The sequence below is a fragment of the Dysidea avara genome, chromosome 3 (assembly GCF_963678975.1).
Source record: "Dysidea avara chromosome 3, odDysAvar1.4, whole genome shotgun sequence".
Lineage (NCBI taxonomy): Eukaryota > Metazoa > Porifera > Demospongiae > Dictyoceratida > Dysideidae > Dysidea > Dysidea avara.
The window spans coordinates 31,571,514-31,595,967 of record NC_089274.1 but is presented as its reverse complement, the minus strand read 5'-3'; the positions used below and the strand labels follow the sequence as shown (position 1 = coordinate 31,595,967).

Sequence of the window (24,454 nt, the reverse complement as noted above, 5' to 3'; positions counted from 1 at the left end):
GATAGGAGTACACGTTTGCGTTTTATAGCAATTTTTGCAAGTGTGCGAAAAGACGAAGAAGAAAAAAAACGAAGAAAAAGAAACGAAACTTTGGCCACTCGTATCTCGGAAATGGCTGGAGTGATTTCCTTCAAATTTGGAATGCAGACTCCCCTAGCTGGCGGGCAACTCAGCAGCAAATTTGGTTGCAATCGGATGAGGTATCACCGAGATACAAATGTGTGAAAATGACGTTTTCTTTCTTCCTGTCAATATACTCACTGTGTGGCGCGCCGGCTTCTTGGGCCGCACGACACACTATCGTGTGTTTTGATGTAACAGTTAAAGCACTGCCTAAGTTTGTGTTTATGAAAAATACAGCACTCGGGGGGTGTCTCAAGGAAAATACAGCACTCGGCTTCACCTCGTGCTGTATTAGCAAACACGCCCCCTCGTGCTGTATTTTTCATACAAATGTGCGGCGGTGCTTTAACTATAACGTACAGGTAATAAGTCACCCTATTAACTATGTGATAATCATTTTTATACACATATTTAAAAGTATGCACACAAATACATAGAAAATTCTCTGCCTTCAGCAATTCCTATAGTAAAACCCAAAGTTGGCTTCTGGCTTTGTAGCTTGCAGGAAGTGATATCTAAACCAAAACAGCCAAGCTTTAAAAAACAGGTGTAGCCCCTAAAAAGGCCAGGATGAAAAATGGCTGTGATGGTAGGTTAATGGCAAATATTTTAATAATGATAATTCAGCAGTACAAAATTCATCTTAATTATCCTTATTATTATGTTTATCATTAAACTACCATCACAGCTACTCCTTTGTCACCACTTTTAATTTCACAACTTTTTTCACCCTGGCCATTTTAGTGCCCCACCCTTCTTTACATCTTGGTTGTTTTAGTTATATCATGGCAGCACTACTTGAGAGTAGCATCAAACTAGTGATTAACATCACCACCCAATGATCTCTTCTTGTACTGTGGATTTATCAGTAATCCCTGATATCTCTTTTTCCAAATGAGGCAATCAAAATGTATGGTGTTATTTGCAATATATAGTATGTAAGTGCAAATTTAACTTGTGTATATTGTATGTAGATACTTGAATATGAAAAGGCTGTCACTAGTTATGCTGAAACAATGAGTGTAAGTGTTTTTAATATAGCTGTCATGTTACTTATAAAGCACATAAATTACATATGTTTATCTCTTCTTTAAGGCATAAATGCTAGTGACTTTCAGTAAATTTCACTTTGTCTCTATTTGTAGTCTATAACTTTATCAGTTCATCAAGTAACCAACCAAGCATTTTTTATAAATTCAGTTTTCTGCATATACAGTACAGCTCACAGGTAACATCGCATGTACACGAACAACGCGCATGAGGTGCGCTCGAGCAACCCGCATGGATACAGCAAGGCTACAGTAATGCTCCATGATGGCAAACTTCACTCTAGAGCGTCATGCAAGACGAGATATAACAGAACTCACCTAATGGTCAACCGAAGTTTCAGCTCTAGAAGACAAGAACTTTTGAAGTTATAGCGCTACAAAGTGGCAACAGCAAAAAATTGATTTGTACAGTGACAATAAATTACATGCGCTTAATAAATGATCATAACTTATGAATGCAGTATGCAAGTTGTACCATCGGATTCTCCATGAACGAGCAAATCCATTGCTGGGTAAGTTTTGTCTTCCAGGCCTTTCCTACGACCAGGGGTGAACTGGCGAAGATGAAAACATGAGAAATAAAGTGACAGTGAACCACTTGTCCAATGCAAGGCAGACTAACGCTCATATCTTCTGTCTACTTTGGAGTACTGACACAAAACAAAGATTCTGGCACTTCTCTTGCTTTGGGGATCATGATGCTACCAAGGTTTGTGGTATTATCACTTTACTTCATTGTGAAACAAGCGCTTTAAAATTTACAGAATTTTTTTCGATTTTGTAAACATTTTTTTTGTAAACATTCCACCCATTTCGTTCTGCGAACCCTGCTTTTATTGCATTCTACTGGCTGTAAAATTATAGCTAGCTACTGCAGGCTTGCACAAATATATGGGATTCTTGCAGATCCGGTCACAAATATTTATGTGACTTAATGAAGTGAGTGACGAGCGTTCTCATGAGTGGCAAGTTTCTCGTGTGGCTAGTGCTTATCCACGTGATGTTCCACAGGTCTTATACAGTACATTGCAAAAGAATGATCTTTTGAGAAGACACGAGCATTACTCGCATGTGTATACTTGCGACATTACCTGTGAGCTGTACTGTACAGTTAACTAATTTGTAGCATTTTTACACAAAAATGTAAGTTTTTAGTACTCTTCTCATTTTTTAAACCAGGCGCGTTCCCACAGCCAGCCAAAGGCCGGCTGTGGGCACACGCCTGATTTACTGAATTTTCTTTTTCAAAAAATGTGTGTTTGTATGTATGTTTGTATATTTGTTTGTCTTTTCACACCCACGTGAGCAAAGTGGCTTATGCTAAAAGCATCCTGTATGTGAGAATAGAAGGCTGCGTAGAGCCAGTATAAACCTTCCCAGTAGGTAAGCTTTCGCTTTGAGGCGGTTTCTTTTGAAGTGAGTTCTTGAAGATGTTATGAATGGATTATGGGTGTAAAACTACCAAAAAAACATCATATCTGGCTTCGTAGGCTACCAGAAATAATGAATTCCTACAAAGAGGAAGGGGGCGTGCCAATACTTACATGAACAAATATGAAGGGCAGCCTCAAGGCTTTCTGTAAACAATTTTGCATGAGAAAACACGATAGATGCACTATAAAACAGTTGAGAAGATACTTCTGTACGTAATTTGCAGTTTAAAGTGGTTTGTAGTTATGCTTCCTTAGCAGTGCATAGCAACATAATTCCGAATTACAAAATATACAAAATACGCTAAATTACAGTATTTACAAATCTAATAACCAATAATGGCAATAGCATGAATATAAATTATATGTGTGGATTAATTGCCTATTTAGTTAGAACAGGATAGTATTAACTTCATGGGTGCCTAATTTGGCGCAGCCGCCCCTTCGCTTGAAAATGAAGGGGTGGCCATGCCTGCCTGGTTCATAACATCATCTTGTTTAACATTGATACCACACTCATATAGTATGTTCACGTTGAGCTGAATCCTCAAAAACATTTAATAACTCATAGATGCAATTACACATGATCTTGAAATTGGCTCATTTGTAGTACTGCTTGACCCGCTAAAAATATTTCAAAATCTTTTTGTTCAAATGTTTGACATAATATTTACGGCCAATCAAAATTTTCACAATACATTTCCTATGGAGAAGTCATATAAGTGCAGTGTCCATTACAGCCCTTTCCCGAACTTGTAATGGAGCCAAACTGTACATGCCTGTTGTTGACACCTTTGCTGTTACCAATAATCTTCTGGTTGGCTGAAATGTTAACTCTGTTGAGAAAAATCCACTTTTAATTTTTAGCTGTTTTTCAGGATTCAGCTCAACGTGAACATACTATAGCAGGATTCAGCTAGCTGTAGGTATAATCACTTGGTGTCTATCATGTCCTTTGGCCACTATAAGGGCAATCTACCATTGGCTGCCAAACTGCAATACAAATTTTAAGGTACACATTACTACCCATAACTTACTGGATAACCAGCAAATTTACTTTCATTAATTAACTGTTTATGATATTCTATCCAGTTTCACAGCTCTATGTACATACACTACAATTTGTGATGTAAATCTTTATTACAAACAGGTACAAGGAAAGATCAATTAAGGATAAAAGAAATAAAATGAAGTGTGAAAAAGGGAGGTCACCTACACCTGAAGGTACATATACTAGTGGACATTTAATCCCTACTTCAGTCTAGGATTAATTGTCCACTAGTATATCTTCAGGTATAGGCAACTTTCCTTGTTTCACTACTTTTTATTTCTTTAATCCCTAATCAAATTCCTAATTTTTCCTTATACTTGTTTGTTTATTTTTTTGTAACATTATTATGAGTGGTGAACCCATGCATATTGCATTAGAAGAAAGAATGGCCCCAAGCTTATTGTTTTTGTTGAACACACGCCCCAACTATCAATTACTGAAATAGTGAAGCATGGCTATTACACTTTATCTTCAGCTATGTTCAGCCCATTACACAATGAAGAACACTAGAAGAAGGACCTCTGCAATCAATCCAATCACAACAGAAAACTGGACAGCTCCCATTACAAACATAGGTAAATAATCTCGCAGTGCTACCATGAATTGATACCTTACACTGTCAGTGAAGATAAATGGGGATACAAGGAGGACAGAGGTACGTAAGTCCATAAAGCATGCATTGTATATACTACAGTATGCCAAAAGGCACCTGTTGGGCTGAAACAATATCAAACAGTGATATCAAGAGAAAATGTTTATAATTTACTCTTGGTCATATGAACAGTGAAAAAATCAAGCCCGCAGTCATAACTACCCTGAGATCAGTCAGGTAGTCTGTTAGTCAAAATTTTCACTGTATATACAGTAGGGGACATAAAAAAGTTTACATTTCATTATATTTTATGATTTAAAAATTATTACATTAGGATGAAAAATGAACTATTTTATTGTATCATCATTTTATAAAAAACGATAGCAAAAACGATTTAAAAACAATCGTTTTTGTATTGGTATCTAAAATGATTGTCAGTCATGTAAAAAAACTAATACTAATCGTTTTTAAAAACATTTCCAATATGATTTTGTTATTGTTATTAGCGCTTTACAGTGACCAGCACTGAAGGTCTGACAGCAACATGTGCTGCAGCCTTAGGATTACCTAACCTAATTGCAAGGACTTAGACTTAGTGGCTTATAGCTGAAAAGGTGTAACAGAAAAGGGGCCAAAGTAAGGAAAAAAAATCCCTCCAACCCCAGGATTCGAACTGCAGGTCACCCAATGTCTAGTCGGGGCCACACTCAGTCTCCTTCAGGAGGGATAGATTTTCTTCCTTAAACCTAAAGTATTTATTGTTATTAGCACTTTACAGTGACCAGCACTGAAGGTCTGACAGCAACATGTTGCTGTCAGACCTTCAGTGTTTATACTAAAACTGATTACAATTGTTTTTTTAATGATTACATTATGGTAAAAATGAGTGTAATCATTTTTAAAAACGATTATTGATCCTAACTAAATTATGATTGGTAATTAAAAGGATGGTGCAATCATTTTAAAAATAATAAAAAGCTGATAAGATTATGATTGTTTTATGATCGTAAAAAAACCAAAATGTAAATTTTTTAATGTCCCCTACTGTATCAAGACACACGGTAGTGTGTCGTGCAGCCCAAGAAGCCGGCGTGCAACACCATGAGTATATTGACAGGAAGAAAGAAAACACGATTTTTGTACCTCCGTAGCCCTGTGCTGCCTTTATGAAACAAGACGATTTTTGGTGTAGACATACATGCCCACCAACGTCAGTACTCCACACACCAAATTTGAGCGAAATCGCTTCAAGCGTTCCCGAGATATGCGACTTCAAAAATTGACTTAGTTTCTTTGTTTTTTTTTGTTTTTTTTCCTTCTTTTTCTTCGTCTTTTCGCACACTTACAAAAACCGCCATAAAACACGAACGCCATATCCAATGGCCTTGAAATTTGGCACACAGAAGGGGGTATACAGGGAATTTAACACTTCTTGCAATTTCATACGGAATGCGTAGTGCACGTGCATACGTATGCACATGATTATTGGTACCAAAGCTTACTATTTATAAAGCTACAAGTGATGGCATCTTCTTGCGAACCTACGGTACTGCCCAAGCACAACGTCACACTCGCTCGCACACGCAACTTTGCTCAAGATTTTAAAAATCACTAATTAAAGGGCGTGGCACGGTTTCGCTTGCGAGAAAGCGTGGTAGCTGTTACACTCACAAGAATTGCGAGTGGAACAGTTGCTGCACCCCTTAATTAGCGATTTTAAAATCTCGAGCAAAGTTGCGTATGCGAGCGAGTGCGACATTGCGCTTGAGCTGTACCATAGATGATCCAGTGCTTATCATGAAGACCTTAGATGGAGAATGATATGGCAGAGATTGGCCCTGAATTGTACACTCGCAGGAAGTGCTACAAACCTTTGTGTCGATAAGGCTACTGTAAAGCGAACCATCAATTTATTTGAGATATCTGGAGACGTTTGTAAGCGGCCCTATCCTAAACTCAGATTACAAAGAGCGTTATCTCCTACAGCTGAAATCATTTTGCTGACCACTGTTGTTCAACAGCCCGGCATTAAGCTTAGAGAAGTGCAGACCCAGTTAAGAGAGTATGGGATTGAAGTGAGTGAACCTACTATATGCAATTTTTTGCATTAAAATGGATTTAGTTACCAAAGGATGATATTAATTGCTAAGTAAAGAGATGAGGATATAAGAATGGCTTTTGAATATGATGTATCAATGTATGATTCTAATATATTAGTGTTTGTTGATGAAACTGGAGCTGACAAGAAATATTTTGCGGATAAAAGGTTACAGTGTAAGGAGTAAGCCAGCGAAAAGTCACAAACTGTTGTACCGAGGGCAACACATATCTGTGATTGCTGCAATATCAGCAAAGGGACTGCTAGGCTGTAAGATTCACCATGAATCAGTGAATGGTGATACATTTTATAATTTTGTGCTCAGCCACCTAGTTGCATTTCTGCAGCCATTCAATGGCCACAACATACACAGTGTGGTCATATTAAACAATGCATCAATTCACCACACAGGTCAAGCAGTGGAAGCTATTGAAGAAACTGGTGCCATTCTCCACTTTTTACCACCATATTCACCTGACCTCAATCCAATTGAGGAGGCATTCTCTAAAGTGAAGACTGGCGTGAGGATGTTAGAGGAAGCAACAGATGAAGTAGACATTGACACAGTCGCCCTTTCTGCTTTCGCTGAAATTACTGAAGATGATTGTAGGGGCTGGATAAATAACTCAAATGTGTACAAAAAACTTTAAAACACATGTGCTAACTGACTGTCACATACTGATGTCACATACTGTTCCAAAACATTAAGTAATTTTCTTCAATACGTCAAGTACTATCCATTTCTGTTCCACAAGTTCTTGCTCAGATATTATGTTATCTTCAAACAAACCATGTAAATAACGTAGTTGTTCAAAGCTTTTCATTCTTAAAGTGGCAGCTTTGGCTGGAGATACCCCTGGAGTGGTAGCACTTACACTAACAGCTGGTGTTACACTAGCAGAGCTGGTGGACTATCATGAGAATGTGGAGTTGTACGCTCAACAGCTTTAGTAAAAGCCTCCACTATCCCACTAAAAGCATCCATTGTTGATGCCTTCTTCTTCTTAACACCACCCTGAAAAGCTGGGATATCAGGAGGCTCATCAGTATTCTCATGTAGTCCACCAACTACCATTCTTGTCCAAAGCCTTACCTTTGGATTTTCATACTTGTCAATGTGCTTTCCTTTAATGTTTTGTAAACTGCATCCACTTTGCTTTCCTTGGTCTGTCTTTTACTGGTGGATGTAAAGGTATCATCCTCCCTCTTTCGTTTTAATCTTGATTCACACCACAGTGTGATCTCATCTCCCTTGTTATGACAGTTATACATTGCCTCTAGATCTTCCCTACAGCATAGCCACCTCTTGGATTGCTTTCCTGCTTCAAAATACCCAACACCAAAGTCAATAGTGTTTGGCACAAAGCTTCTCCATCAGTAGCACTTTGATCGCTGTTATTGATGTAAACTGTCCACCAAAATTATAGATTTGTCGGGTAATGGTGCACTTTCCTTGGGTAACAATTTTGACGCAGTATCAGAACAAATCATCAGAAGCCTACAAATATATTATATCTGTAGGAACAATAAAACACAAAAAAATACATCTACAAATATATACTACAACACCCACCCTTAAACCACTATAATATATGTGACCCAGTCTGAGAAAACCGGTCTTATTGCCCTTGTCAGCAGATTTGATTTTTCACCCAGGTCACAAAGCTACATGAATAAACTATCTAATGTCCACAACCAGAATCAGTGGTCTGGTTTTGCTGGCTGCTTTTCCCAAGCCCAGTGGTGATCCGTACGTGCGGTGTGGGGCCTTAATGGAGCTCTGGTCAGCCTGGGGATGACTGTAGGTGGTTGTACAGCTCTGTGGTATAGAATAAGTACCTCTGCTGTGAATTTCCTTTCATTTATGCCAATTTTGAGACCTCAATGGCCCAAAAACCTTGGCCTAATTCATCCCTACACCTTTCTTTTCGAACACCATCTTGCCTGCCTTCCAAGCCCCCCGCCTCCCACTCATTTTGCAGCTCGCCTGATACAGTCAACCTCGATTTAAAAACTATCTAAAATGGCGTTGTTGGCTACTTGCACAGTGGATGCTGTGGAAGGTAAGGAATTGGTGTAACAAGTGTGAAAATTTGGTACACATAGCTTCAACCATTGGCAAGCTACAACACACTAAATACTTAAAACCGGAATTTCTCGATAAACATACTGGGTCACATATTACTTTATGCTGGCTTTCTACTCTTCTTTAATCACTTTTATCATGGAAGCAAAGAGCTACATTAATGGTCTGTGTATGGGTAAACTGTTCCCATAGCTAGGGAAATTATTATATTGCATGATTTCATTGTGCAAAAACCAATGACAGGAACTTCCAGTAATAAGTATAAACCGAAACCACTCACTAGGGAAAATAGCTATATAACCTGTATACACTTGACCTTGTTAACATGATACAATTATAACATACATACACGCTGACCTATATACCAATCCATGTACTTTTGCCCTGAAACAAATGTTATAAAATTGAAGTGGAATGTTAGGTTAAAACTACGGGAGCTTCTTTTGAAACATGACAGCAATATATCACAGAAAATACTAATAACATGCACACACTCACCATAGAAGCTCCGTGGCCATCATGTAGTTATAGCTATACTGCATGCCGGTGGCACAATACCAAACAACAATTTTGTAATAATTAATTGTGGGTTTAGTACAAATCCCAAAACTCGCCCCTGTGTGTATGATCTGATTAGCTATACAAATAACTTACTTAACGATGAAGGTCACCACTACAGTCACTATGCTGCTCTGTTCAAGTAGTAGCCTCATGCGCCATACTGTCAGGCCAATCTTGAGATATGACAGTTATTGGAGTTGAATAAAATAGCGGTAGCCCTATGGTACCATCCCTTCTGACGACATTAACTTGAACTGCAGCCTGACCTGGCTTTTTACCACAGCCACTGCCACCTAATCCCACCATTAGAGTAGAATAAACCGCCAATAAACATGCGCATGTGTACGCACGTGCACTACGCATTCCATACAAAATTGCAAGAAGTGTTAAATTCCCTGTAAAGGCACATCTTTGGCTGGAATCAAGACACACGGTAGTGTGTCGTGCGGCCAAAGAAGCCGGCGCGCAACACCCGTAAGTATATTGACAGGAAGAAAGAAAACGCAATTTTTGCACCTCCGTAACTCTGTGCTGCCTTGATGAAACAAGACGTTTTTGCTGTGGACACTCCCTCCACCTTCAGCACTCCACATTCCAAATTTGAGCGAAATCGCTTCAAGCGTTCCCGAGATATGCGACTTCAAAAATTGACTTAGTTTCTTGGTTGTTTTTTTTTCTTCTTCTTATTTTTCTTCCTCTTTTCGCACACTTACCAAAATTGCTATAAAACGCGAACGCAATATCCGATTGCCTTGAAATTTGGCACACTGAAGGGGGGTATAAAGGCGTATCTCTGTACCAACTTTGGCTAGAATACGATAAACAGGAAAAGAGTTATGAGCGATCATTCACGAAAAAGAACACCAATATGTTGTCACGCCTACAGGGTAAACCGCGTATGGGAAGAAGCTTAAAATCGGTGGGTGAATAGATTAACTATTGAACCTCAAACCTTTTGTGGTTTGAAAGAAATCGAGCCAAAAACCAGGAAGATACAACGAAAAAACCAACAGTGTGTAACAATTATGCAATCGAGATTAGCTAATAAAAAACTACTACTTGCTATGCCTACCACATAAACCGCTTGGGGTAATGCTTTGAAAATCGCTGTATAGATGGAGTAATCATCTTAGAAAGGCTCTTCAATGGTGTAGAAGAATCAGACTTAAAGCCACAGAGTTATAACACGAAATCCAACTTGGTGCAGCAAGTGTGAGATTGAGATACTCTAATAGAGCAGTCATCCTAATAAAGCAGTCACCCTGAAGAGAATTCAAAAGATCAGCTAGAAACAAGAAACCTGTATTGAGATCAGCTACACACAAGTCACCCTGTATAGAGATCAGCTAGAAGAAGTTACCTTGTAGGGAGTTCAGCTATAAAGAAACCATTCTGTAAAGAGCTCAGCTGCAAACAAATCACCTGTACAGAATTAGCTACGAACAAATCACCCTGTAGAGAGATCAGCTAGAAGAAGTTACCTTGTAGACAGTTCAGCTACAAACAATTCACCCTGTACAGAGATTAGTTAGAAGGAGTTTCCTTGTAGAAAGTTCAGCTACAAACAAATCACCCTGTAGAAAGATCAGCTAGAAGAATTCACCTTGTAGAGATTTCAGCTACAAAGAAACCACCATGTAGAGAGTTCAGCTGCAAACAAGTCACCCTGTAGAAAATTCAGCTACAAACAAATCACCCTGTAGAAAGATCAGCTAGAAGAAGTTACCTTGTAGAGAGTTCAGCTACAAAGAAATCATTCTGTAAAGAGCTCACCTGCAAGCAAATCACCTGTACAGAGATCAGCTAGAAGAAGAGTTACCTTGTAGATAGTTCTGCTACAAACAATTCACCCTGTAGAGAGATCAGCTAGAAGAAGTCCACTTGTAGAGTGTTGAGTTACAAAGAAACCACCGTGCAGAGAGTTCTGTAATAATGTATTATATATATATATATATATATATATATATAATTTGTACATTTACTGATAAATTCAGAAATATTTAAAGTATTTAACATCTGCTTCATCTTTTCTTCTTCCTGTGGTAAAGAAAAAAGATAGGTTAAAAAAACCCTTGGGTATGCAAATACAAAGAGAAGTGAAATCTAATCCAAAACAGCCAAGCTGTAAAAAAAGTGTGCGGCCCTCAAAAAGGCTATGGTGAAAAAAGATGGGAAATCCAAGGTGGCGGCCAAGAAATGGCTGTGATGGTAGGTTAATGGTAAAAATTTAATAACGACAATTCAGGTGAATTTTGTGAAAACCCCTTGGGGTATGCAAATACAAAAAGAAGTGAAATCTAATCCAAAACAGCCAAGCTGTAAAAAAGAGTGCGGCCCTCACAAGTGGCACAAAAATTCACCTGAATTGTCATTATTAAAATTTTTACCATTAACCTATCATCACAGCCATTTCTTGGCCTCCACCTTGGATTTCACATCTTTTTTCACCATAGCCTTTTTGAGGGCCGCACACTTTTTTTACAGCTTGGCTGTTTTGGATTAGATTTCATTTCTTTTTGTATTTGTATACACCAAAGCCAGCCTATGGCCGGCTTTGGGACTTTTTTAACCTATCTTTTTTTCTTTACCACAGGAAGAAGAAAAGATGAAGTAGATGTACTTTAAATATTTTATCAGTTAATGTACAAATTATACATATAATACATATATTGATTACAGAAATCTTCATGGTGGTTTCTTTGTAACTGAACACTCTACAAGGTAACTTCTTCTAGATGCTCTCTCTACAGGGTGAATTGTTTGTAGCTGAACGATCTACAAGGTAACTTCTTCTAGCTGATCTCTCTACAGGGTGATTTGTTTGTAGCTGAACTATCTACAAGGTAACTTCTTCTAGCTGATCTCTCCACAGGGTGATTTGTTTGTAGCTGAATTCTGTATAGGTGACTTGTTTGCAGCTGAGCTCTTTACATAATGGTTTCTTTGTAGCTGAACTCTCTACAAGGTAACTTCTTCTAGCTGATGTCTTTACAGGGTCACTAGTTTGTAGCTAAATTCTCTACATGGTGGTTTCTTTGTAGCTGAACTTTCTACAAGGTGACTTCTTCTAGCTGATCTTTCTACAGGGTGATTTGTTTGTAGCTGAACTCTCTAAATGATGGTTTCTTTGTAGCTGAACTCTCTACAAGTTAACTTCTTCTAGCTGATCTCTCTACAGGGTGATTTGTTTGTAGCTGAACTATCTACAAGATAACTTCTTCTAGCTGATCTCTCTACAGGGTGATTTGTTTGTAGCTGAATTCTGTATAGGTGACTTGTTTGCAGCTGAGCTCTTTACATAATGGTTTCTTTGTAGCTGAACTCTCTACAAGGTAACTTCTTCTAGCTGATGTCTTTACAGGGTCACTAGTTTGTAGCTAAATTCTCTACATGGTGGTTTCTTTGTAACTGAACTCTCTACAAGGTAACTTTTTCTAGCTGATCTTTCTACAGGGTGATTTGTTTGTAGCTGAATTCTGTACAGGTGATTTGTTTGCAGCTGAGCTCTATAAAGAATGGTTTCTTTGTAGCTGAACTCTCTACAAGGTAACTTTTTCTAGCTGATGTCTCTACAAGGTCACTAGTTTGTAGCTGAGCTCTCTACATAGTGGTTTCTTTGTAACTGAACTCTCTACAAGGTGACTTCTTCTAGCTGATCTTTCTACAGGGTGATTTGTTGAAGCTGAACTGTCTACAAGGTAACTTCTTCTAGCTGATCTCTCTACAGGGAGATTTGTTTGTAGCTGAACTCTCTACATGATGGTTTCTTTGTAGCTGAACTCTCTACAAGGTAACTTCTTCTATTGATCTCTCTACAGGGTGATTTATTTGTAGCTGAACTCTCTACATGGTGGTTTCTTTGTAGCTGAGCTCTACAAGGTGATTTCTTCTAGCTGAACTATCTCTTTCCATAGTTTCATGAACTCCCTACAAGGTAACTTCTTCTAGCTGATCTCTCTACTGGGTGACTTGTGTGTAGCTGATCTCTATACAGGTTTCTTGTTTCTAGCTGATCTCTTGAATTCTCTTCAGGGTGACTGCTCTATTAAGATGACTGCTCTATTAGAGTATTTCGATCTCGCACTTGCTGCACCAAGTTGGATTTCGTGTTATAACTCCGTGGCTTTAAGTCTGATTCTTCTACACCATTGATGAGCCTTTCTAAGATGATTACTCCATCTGTACAACGATTTTCAAAGCATTACCCCAAGCTGTTTATCTGGTAGGCATGGCAAGCAGTCGTTTTTTATTTGGTAATTTCGATTACATAATTGTTCCACACTGTTGGTTTTTTCGTTGTATCTTCCTGGTTTTTAGTTCGATTTCTTTGAAACTACAAAAGGTTTGAGGTTCAATAGTTAACCTATTCACCCACCGATTTTCAGCTTCTTCCCATATGCGGTTTACCCTGTAGGCATGTCAACATATTGGTGTTATTTTTTGTGAATAATCGCTCATACCTCTTTGCCTTTTTATTGTATTCCAGCCAAAGTTGGTACCGAGATGTGCCTTTATATGCCCCTTCTGTGTGCCAAAGTTCAAGACAATCGGATATGGCGTTCGCGTTTTATAGCAAAGAAGAAAAAAAAAACTAAGAAACTAAGCCAATTTTTGAAGTCGCATATCTCGGGAACGCGTGAAGCGATTTTGATCAAATTTGGAATGTGGAGTGCTGAAGGTGGAGGGAATGTCCACAGCAAATATCGTCTTGTTTCATCAAGGAAGCACAGAGCTACGGAGGTGCGAAAATTGCGTTTTCTTTCTTCCTGTCAATATACTCATGGGTGTTACGCGCCAGCTTCTTTGGCCGCACGACACACTACCGTGTCTTGATGTAGAAAAAAAATTAGGAATTTTAAACTAGAGTAGGGACAATGCAACACAGTAGTGATATTCACTTCTTTTTGTTCTACAGTATCTGGACATTATGTACTACTCAAATCCAGCTACTTTTTATTGCAGCGGTACAACACTGTCCCTACTCTAGTTTAAAATTCCAAATTTTTTCTTATACTTGTTTGTGAACTTTTTTGTCAATTCATGACCACTATTAAAAAGCTAGCATATGTAAATAGCAATTGTAATTGCACTATTTAAGCAGGAAGTCCACTCAGCAATTCTCATATTCATGAGTAAGATCATGATCTGCAACAATCACGACTGTAATGATAATATTCATAAAAGCACAAGAGCTATGTGCTTACATTCCAGCTCCACCTATACTACTGATACGCACCAATGGCACCAACGTCTGGCACAGCCACCAGACTAATTCACTTACACGCAGCTATACCAGACTAAATCACTTACAACATTAGTCTACTTTCATACCAATGCTTTGTGCACAAGCAGTACATTTCCTGGTGGCAGGTGACTTCTTGTCTACAATGGAGAACCTCGTGGAGAACAGCTCACTGAAAGTACCCACACGTATATTCCAATATGTTGGTGCATCATGTCGTCATGAGGAGAAATTGAGGCAGGTTTTTAGGTGATATTTTATTGCAGGCCATGCCCACACCTTCATCATCTCTGCTATCATACTGTTTGATATCAATGTACTGGAAGCATTTCAGTTCATACTAAAGGCATTTTTGGGCCTAACTTCCAAGGTATCATAAAGGTGTTTTAGGGTTGGGGTTTTGTAAAATTTTTGTGAGAAAGTGCAAACCTCCTAATGTACAGTACTACCATACTGTATGATAAAGAATTTATGGATTAAATCCACATATACAATACATTATAGTAAAAAATTACATTGATTTAATGTTTGTATGTATATTATTAATAATAATAATTTTATTCATTTCAGTCTATATCTCCTTCTTGGTGGTTACCTGTTAAGGATTTAGCCAGAAAGCTAATTAAAGTATGTAAATTTGCCATCACTGCACTTATGGTGTATATGCATGTGTATGCTCAACAATATGAAGAGTAAGTCCATGACTATAATCTTCAGTATGCTGCTATCTAAACCAAAACAGCCAAGCTGTAAAAAAAGTGCGGCCCCCAAAAAGGCTATGGTGAAAAAAGATGTGAAATCCAAGGTGGCGGCCAAGAAATGGCTGTGATGCTAGGTTAATGGCAAAAATTTTAATTACGACAATTCAGGTGAATTTGCGTTGCCTCCTCCACTGGGATTCGGCACCAAATTCACCCGAATTGTTGTAATTAAAATTTTTGCCATGAACTTACCATCACAGCCTTTTCTTGGCCGCTACCTTGGATTTCACATCTTTTTTCACCCTGGCCTTTTTGGGGGCCATACGCTTTTTGTACAGCTTGGCTGTTTTGGCTTAGATATCACTTCTTTTTGTATTGCAAGCCACAAAGCCAGCCATAAACTGGCTTTGGTGCTTCCTTTTAACTTGTTTTTTATCTTTACTCCAGGAATTGTGGAACAAAGGAGGTAATTCTGTGTATAGCTTTTGTCTGATTAAATATTTGCATATTTAACACTGAATGATTATCACATACTGTAGTTAATAAGGTAACTTCTTACATAACTGAACTTTAGTTGGAACTCTCATTGTTTGTAGCTGAACTCTTTTCAGGGTGATCTATTTCTAGCTGAACTCTCTACAGGATGATTTGTTTCTAACTGAACTCTTTACAGGGTGATTTGTTTGCAGCTGAACTCTCTACATGGTGGTTTCTTTGTAGCTGAACTCTCTACAAGGTTACTTCTTTTAGCTGATCTCTCTACAGGATAACTTGTTTCTATAGCTGATCTCTCTACAGGGTGACTTGTTTCTAGCTGAGCTCTCTACAGTGTGATCTATTAAGTTTGTAGCTGAGCTCTCTCTTGTTTCTAGCTGATCTCTCTATATAGTTATAACTTGTTTGAATAGCTGAACTCTTTACAGGGTGGTTTTTTTGATTGGTTGCTGAATTCTCTACGCAGTGACTTATTTGTACTACAGAGTGACTTGTTTGTAGCTGAACTCTCTACAGAGTGACTTACTTGTAGCTGAACATTGTATAAAGTAACTTGTTTGTAGCTGATCTCTATAGGGTAGCTAACTTGTTACTATAGATGAACCCTCTACTGGGTAGTTTCTTTGTAGCTGAACTCTCTACACAGTGACTTGTTTGCAGCTGAATTCTCTACAGAGTGACTTGTTGTAGTTGAACTCTCTATAGAGTGGCTTGTTTATAGCTGAACTCTCTTCAGTATGACTTGTAACGTTCTGAATCTCTACAGTGACATATTTGTAGCTGAACTCGCTAGGGTGACTTGCTTGTAGCTGAATTGTCTATAAGATTAACTGTTTGTAGCTGAACTCCCTAAAGAATAACTTACAATGTAATATAACTCTATAATGGAGTAAGTTATAAACATAGCTGAATGCTCTATTAGGGTGACTGTTCTATTAGAGTATCTCGATCTCGCATATGCTACACACAGCTGGCTTTCCAATCATAACTCAGTGGTTTGTAATCCGATTCTTCTGTACTACTGCAAGGACTTTCTAAGATACTTATTCCAGCTACACACCGATTTTCAGCTCATTGCTCTAAGAGGTTTTCCTGGTAGGCGTGAAAATTAATAATTTTTTTTATTCATAAAAATCGATCACATAATTGTGACACAGGTTGGGTTTTGTGTCATATCTCGATGGCCTTTATCTAAATTATTTTAAAACCATAAAAAGGCACTCCTACGATGGTTACTTCATCTACATAGCAATTTTCAGCTCATTCCTTCAAGGGGGTTTACCCCGTGGGCGTTACAGACCTTCGACCTTTTTTTACACGAATAATCGGTCATAACTCCGTGAATGTTCATCAGATTCCTACCAATGTTGGTACTGAGATCCGCCTTAATGAGCCCTTTAAGTGTGCCAAATTTCAGCCCGATTGGAGCACTCATTCGTGTTGTATGGCCGATTTTGCAAAGTGTGAGAAAAGAAGTAGAAGAATAAGAGAAAAAAAAAGGAAGAAAATAAACCCAAACTTTGGCCGCTCGTATCTCGGAAATGGCCAGAGCAATTTTCTTCAAATTTGGAATGTAGACTCCCCTACCTGGCCGGCACTTCTGTAGCACATTTGGTCCCAATTGGATAAGGGATCACAGAGCTACATAGGTGTGAAAATTGCATTTTCTTTCTTCCTGTTAATATACTCACGGTGTGGCGCTGGCTTCTTGGGCCACACGACATACTACCGTGTGTCTTGATATTGTTTACACTCTCTACAATGTTTACTGGTCATAAAGTATTGCATTATTTTTTGTTTTCTTTAGCTACAATACTTTGAAACAGTTATTTTAATATTGATCATTATCCATTGGTAAGAACATTTTGTGTGTTGTGTTTAGTTTACCTATGTGCATGAATCATGTTTGTATAAATTTCTTGCATTTTTACTAAAGAGTTGCCTTAACTCCTGTATACATAAGTGTCAGCAAATTCAGTATACTATTTCTACTGTAATCTCATTGGCTAAAGTACAGTATTACAGGATAAAATTTGTAATTCAGGTGATGATCAAGCACTGGAATCCTAATTTTCCCTTTACACTTTTTAACTAGCATTATTGAATGCTACAACAAAGGAAAGAGTGCCAGAATGTAATTGCATGACAAAATGTGCACTCCTAGACTGATAAAGTAAGTGGCCATGCATTTTGGTTACTGTTAGCTCATTGCACAGCCCTCATATGTATGGATCACAATACATTAAGCTTGCCAATAATCAATTTGTTAATTATTCTTGACTGTTGAAGATGATTATTTATGTGCGAAGGATAACACACAATGTCATTTATATGCTACCCGCAAATCAACACTTAGACTTTCAAGCAAAAAATAGTGGGGAAATGCGGTCCCTAAAGCATGCAATGTACCAACTGCATGTGCCACTTAGCACATATCAATTCAAAGCAATGTCTTGCTTCAAAAAAATCAAGCCCATAATGTTTGCCATTATTAATTTGCACTTACCTGAAGACATCAGTTAGTCAGTCATTCAGTCAGTCATTCAGTCAGTCATGTTTCTTTGTCTGTCAGTCAGTTATGAAAATTCTGTTTAATAACTGGGTTTTAAATTTGTAAAACTTATTAGAAGCATTTTAGGGCTCTGAAGGTACTTTCTGACTTGATTGATACTGCCAAATCATAATGAAGGAAACGAGATTAGTTTTTGTATGTGATGTAAAATACATGCATTTTGCATTGGAGAATGAGTGACAAGGAATGATGAGATTTTATGACCAGCCTGTTTTACCAAGCTGAGGTTTCAAAAAGAGTGTTTTGAAAACTTTTAATGTTGGCCTTGATTTGACAAATCCCATACATATGTTTTGATATGTACAGATATTTATAGAATTGTTAGACTTTGTTTTTCAATTAGTAGCACATGTTTTACGTGATATCTTTTTGTATAGCTTTCTTTTCCCTTTAAAATGGGATGAAATTACCGACACAACTGAACTACTTATTCAAAGTACAACAATAGTAGATATAGCATATACATTATGTGTATATTTCTGTAGTTGTTAAGACAGTCATTGTATCCATTTTCATGGTAAGGTTATAGCATCATCATGTATCATTATGCAATGATAAATATTACAATGATAATTATTACATTTATCATTAAGTACAATAGTATCATTAAGTATGATAGTACTTAATAAGTAGGGATTGGTGAGAAATCATATGGCTTTGTAAATTTTTGCTCTTTAAAAACAGCCTTGTAATAATTTTTTACCCAAAAAAACCACCTGGAATGCATTGGTACTGTTGTAATGATGCTGTACCTTAATTAAAGTGAAAAGTCGAACGTTTTGATGTACAGTGAGTTTTAAAAATTTTGAAATTCACCTGGATTTCGTCTGCCTGCCTGTTTGCCTGCCTGCCTGCTGTAAGACCCAGTTGCGCTACATCTATGACTCCAGAAATTTCAGACAGCTAAGGTAATGATGGCTGAAGCACGAATCTGTTGTTCCGATTATGTTCTGTCCACTACACCATGCTGTTTGCTTTTATCATTCATTCGCTTCTTTGTTCTTGAAAGATAATTAATAGTTGCGGCGCTGAATAGTTGTGGCACGTGCCACAACCAAACACGTGATTTTAATGAAGTGTGAGTACGTGTGCGTAAGATGAGGGTGAATGGTTGTAGTAGCCAAGGAGTTGTCTTTAGCATTTATTAACGCTGGGTAGTCATTCTGTAGTCTTACCAGTTTTGTTTTTTTGCTAGACTTTGAGGGGTGGATCCACCGTGGGATCCAGACTTCTAAAAGCGAGGGTTCCATTCTTAATGGTGGACTCTCCAGCAATGTTTTACTGTTAAATCATCAACGTTTAAGCCATTAGAAATGCAGCTGAAGCTTTTAAAAGTTGCTATGCTACAAAGCGACAAATATTTTTTAGAGGCACTTATTGCATACGAAGGTAAAAAATAATTGCTTCAAGTGATATTTAGAAAACAAAAGAATATAATATAGCTAGCTAGCTAGCTAGACATAAAAAGTAAACAAACTAGCTATTTAAAAAAAATTTAAAAGTAAGTAGGGATTGATATAATATACAAGCTACAAAAAGTAGCTAAGGAAACAAGCTCAAAAATGTTACAGCAGAAATGAGAAACGATCCATACAATAAAAAGTAAGGAAACAAGATTAGATGACTACTTGCTAAAATGAGACACACTTTAATGCCTACTTTTGGCTAGCATCTTGAAATGAGACCATCAAATTAGCCAAAAGTAGGGATTAAAGTGTGTCTCATTTCAGCAAGTCGTCATCTAATCTTGTTTCCTTACTTTTTATTGCATGGGTCATTTCTCATTTCAGTTGTAACATTGTGAGCTTGTTTCCTTAGCTACTTTTTGTAGCATGTATATTATATCAATCCCTACTTCCTTTCAAAATTTTTAATTTTTTAAAATACGTACGTAGCTAGTGTATAAGCATTTACACTCAAATTATTGTTCACATAATGTATATATGTATCAGTAAGCTTCACCACCACATTAGCTCATAATGTCATTGTCAAGGTGCATTTATGATTAATGTAAGGTTGTAGCAGTTCACATATCACCAATCTGAGATTTCTGTGATAGCTACATTTCATTAGGTTGAAATGCTTATAAGGGTCACTGCTTATGGAAGAAAAACTGTAGTACAACCATTTGAACTGACTGATCTTGCACTGGTGAGTCTTTTAACAGCATTTTCACTATTTAAATATTTTATTATTACAGTGCAGAAAAATCAACAGTACACATACACTGATCTATATTCGTAGCTATGTTAAAAACTTGATTAGGTCCAAACATAACAATAATAATATAATTGCTTCTGCCAAAGTAGCAATTTTTCCAGCAAGCTTTAAACTAATTAACGAGCAGACTGTATAGTCTAAAGGTGGTGCTTAGCTGTTACATCATAATTATGTAAAACTTTCACACCTCAGGAACTACCTGTGCTACATTGTGAATGTAGCCCAGTTTGTGGGAACATTGGAAACAGTGGAAATTGAAAACTGAAAATTGAAACTGGATATGGAAAACTGAAACTAAAACTAAAACTTGTAAAATAGCTAATAGTACTCACCTCTTTATAAGACCACCTCTATGATAAGACCACCGTTGTGAAAAGGCTACCTCATTATAGTGACCAGCTTTCAAATATATATGCAAGTGTATATGTCTCAGGTAAGGCTAACTTCATATTCTCAGTATTTAGTGACCATTTTCAAAAAAGCTGTGGTGTATTTCATGAATTTGTGTACAAGGTCATCTATTAAGATCATATTTTTTTGTCTCATTTTACTTTAGTGTGGACTGTGTGGTATAATGTAACTTGAGTTATCAAAATACGTATGAGACTAACAAAATCATGATTTGATATTAAGGAGATGTTAACGTGAAGTAGTTACACCATATAGTTTATTGGGACCAAAATTTGTAGAATGAAGTGGCCTAATTAACAAGGTTTGCTAGCTATATAACTGCTTTAGACTCTATTTCACATTACACTCAGATTACTTACCTCATCCACGGCTGTTTCTGTTGTAGGCTTGGCAAAGCGGCTGGTTTTCTTGCGATAATACTAGCGCTATGGCAACTATGCGTCCTCACGTGACAAAATAATAGCTCTCATTAAACCACTGCACATGAACAATGCATAGCGATTGGATAAACCTAGATTTTGAGTGTGTGTTATATTGTGCCTGAAGGCGTGGAGTATATTAGAAAACAAGGTGGAGTATATTAGAGAACAAGGTGGAGTATATGAGATTTATTACCCACCCAAAACAGCCTAAATAGAGTCTAAGTAGTTATATTTTATGGTCTTACTGGTTTTCTTATCACTGGGCAGAGGAATGCACTAGTGATGCACCAATGAGAGATTTTGCCGATTATCCGATTAGCCGATATTGAAATTCATGTAATGGCCAATACTATTAATGAAAATGTCACACTTATTTTGTAAAATTGCCAATTTTAAACTTTTTGTCTTATTTTTATGAAAACAATAGCATCAGGGTCAGTAAAATTAATTCGCTAAATGTTCTGCTAGTTATTACCCATACCAATATTGCTGAAATTTGGGCAATAAACTGATTTCTGATTATTTACCGATTAATCGGTGCATCACTAGAATACACAAGATGACTACTGATAATCCACCAGACCCTTCCCTGCCATATACTTTATATAGTACAGTACTTATTAGTTAGCTATAAATCTTATTCCAAAAAGCCATTATGATGCATTTCATCTTGACTGTATATTTCATAAGTGCTTCTACGCAACTGAACTTACTTTTGAGTGACCTATTTTGAGGTTAAAAATGAGAACTGATTACTGAGGCCTGAAGCTATTTTTGTACCTACTTCACCTGTCCACTGTAATGAAGTGGTCTTATTAAAGAGATGGTCTTTGTAAAGAAGTACCACTTACAAAGTTTTGACCAATTTCAGTTTCGGTTTCCATTTTCAGTTTTCAATTTCAGTTTTCAATTTCCATTGTTTCCGATGTCCTCACTAGGTGACTTCCTGGGCTACATCTGAATATAGCTCAGGCTACAACTGGGCAGCGATTATATAGAAACTAAGGCCAAAATTGATTGTGGGGATCAACTGTTACTCAACGTGATCAGTATGCATGACTTGAAATTGGCCATGAAAACCACTCAGATAGAATGTGTTTTGTTATCCTCACTATCCTTTGAAAGACGTTGGGCTAAGGTGAGAACTAGTGCTATGGCAAGTGTTTATGCACGTTTTTAATCCAGACCACACCCACATTACTGATAACATGAAATAACCACTCTATAAGCAAGCTTGCTCATCTAGTAAACTCTGTAATTATGCTATAAACAACTCAATAGCATTGATTAAAACATTAAACTTGCATAACCAAATTTCTTTGTGTTATCTCTAAGATTTGTCCATTCACCATAGCCAAATGTAGACAGACATACCATCTGCTGACCCATAATCAAATCTTATATATACAAGTATAAGAAAAAATTTGGAATTTTAAATTAGATTAGGGACAGTGTATAATGCTGCAATAAAAAGTACTGAAACAAGCTGGATCGGAGTAGTACGTAATGTCCAAATACTGTAAAACAATAAGAAGTGAATATCCCTACTGTGCTACACTCAATGCACAGTAGGGATATTCACTTCTTATTGTTTTACAGTATTTGGACATTACGTACTACTCCGATCCAGCTTGTTTCAGTACTTTTTATTGCAGCATTATACACTGTCCCTAACCTAATTTAAAATTACAAATTTTTTCTTATATATACTTGTTTGTGAAGTTTTTTTGCAAGCTCATGACCACTAAATATCTGCTGAGTTACTCACAGCGCTATTATACTAGATTATGACTCATACAATAACAACTGATCAGTGGGCGTGGCTCTACATAAGCCTGCAGACAATAATGGACGTGGATTCGTACATATCTACATGGGCGTGGCTACCATATGTCTACAGACAGTAATTTACGTAAGTGGGCGTGGATTTGTGCATACCTACACACTGATGAATGGACGTGGCTACCATATGTCTACAGACTGTAATTTACGTAAGTGGGCGTGGCTCACGAAAGAAGCAGAGCTACACTATGACGTGTGGTAACACGTCCACATTTAATTTAGCACGTGGGGTCAGACCCGAATAATCTGTAAAGCAGGACCTGGATGACCCGACTCGGTTTAACATTGTTAATAAATAAACTATATTTATTGACTTACGCATTGCTATATAGTTCGCCGTGAATTGCTCTCTCTGATCGATATCAACAGCGAGTCGGACGTACGCGTGTGTTTTTGGTACAACCAGCGACCACGTGTATTTGAATAGTTTGATGCAATATACACTGGTATGGAAGCCGTACTGTAGTCTATTAACACTCAGTGGTAGAACCTTGACTGATGGCCATGGTAAAGAAGGATAAAAGGTAAGACAATAGCGTAAGCATTGTATGTTTATCAATATACCAAAGGTTTTTTCTTAAGGCGATCTAGAAACGTTTCTGAGAAAGAATTAGGGCTGTAGCTGTAGCCACTTTTCCGCTATGCTTGACTGAAGATGTCAGGCAGGCAGGCAGGCAGGAGAAAATTCCATTGACTAAATTTTTTTTTAAATTCTGTAGCAACTTGACGGAAACGTTTCAGGTCGATCTGAAGACACTTTTGGGCTTGGTTTTACCCAATCAATACTGTCATGTCATTGTGAGGAAAAATCGTGGTAGATGTTTAGGTTATATTATATCACGGATCACCCCCACACCTTCGATGTCCCTAATATACAGTACTATCGTACTGTATGATTTTGTTAGGCCTGCACCTATTATTCCAGCATAATCTTGAGAATAATAGATCACCAATTTCGTGAGAATGATTCCAGAATAATAGGATAGTTACAGGCATAAATTCAGAATAATCGGACGACCGCGGGAATAATTGGTGGAATTAGGAGGCGTGTCTCTTCTTGATTACCTAGAAGAAAGAGTTAAGCTGCTACAATGATATAAAGCTGACCGGAGTGCTGGCTGAAAGGAGCTAAAACGCCTCTAAAAGATCGATATACTCTAATAGAACGCTCAAATACTCTAATAGAGCAGTCAGATCATTTCATGTTAACAATCTGCAGCCAGCATCAGGGATTTAACTGCATGATGATCTGCAATTCTGAAACTTGTACATCTTATACCAGTGTATCTTCTTCATGTCTTTGAGCATTATTATCTACCTAACTTAGTAGCTATACAGTAGTTACAGCATATTATTATAATACACTAATAATTGTTAAATACACTTGAATTATTACTGTAGATAGCTATTCTAAGTCTACTGTAACTATTATGGATAGAAAAATGATGTGTAAGGTAGAATGCTTCATATATGGCTATTAATAATTTGGACAAAACTACTTATAGTATATAGCATCTTGAAAACCAAGCGATTAGCCACAGATATATAATGAGAATAAA

At 37.4% G+C, this 24,454-nt stretch overlaps 1 protein-coding gene across 1 annotated transcript in view; it reads left to right on the top strand.

Moving 5' to 3' along the window:
- LOC136250696 (uncharacterized) overlaps window positions 1-24,454 on the top strand; it is a 178,047-nt gene that overhangs the window by 73,807 nt on the left and 79,786 nt on the right. Inside the window, exons 17-22 of the mRNA XM_066042925.1 lie at window positions 1,098-1,145; window positions 14,803-14,859; window positions 17,236-17,282; window positions 18,378-18,436; window positions 18,486-18,517; window positions 20,074-20,151. Of these exons, the coding sequence (XP_065898997.1) occupies window positions 1,098-1,145; window positions 14,803-14,859; window positions 17,236-17,282; window positions 18,378-18,436; window positions 18,486-18,517; window positions 20,074-20,151 (321 nt within the window). The remainder of the gene's footprint in view (window positions 1-1,097; window positions 1,146-14,802; window positions 14,860-17,235; window positions 17,283-18,377; window positions 18,437-18,485; window positions 18,518-20,073; window positions 20,152-24,454) is intronic.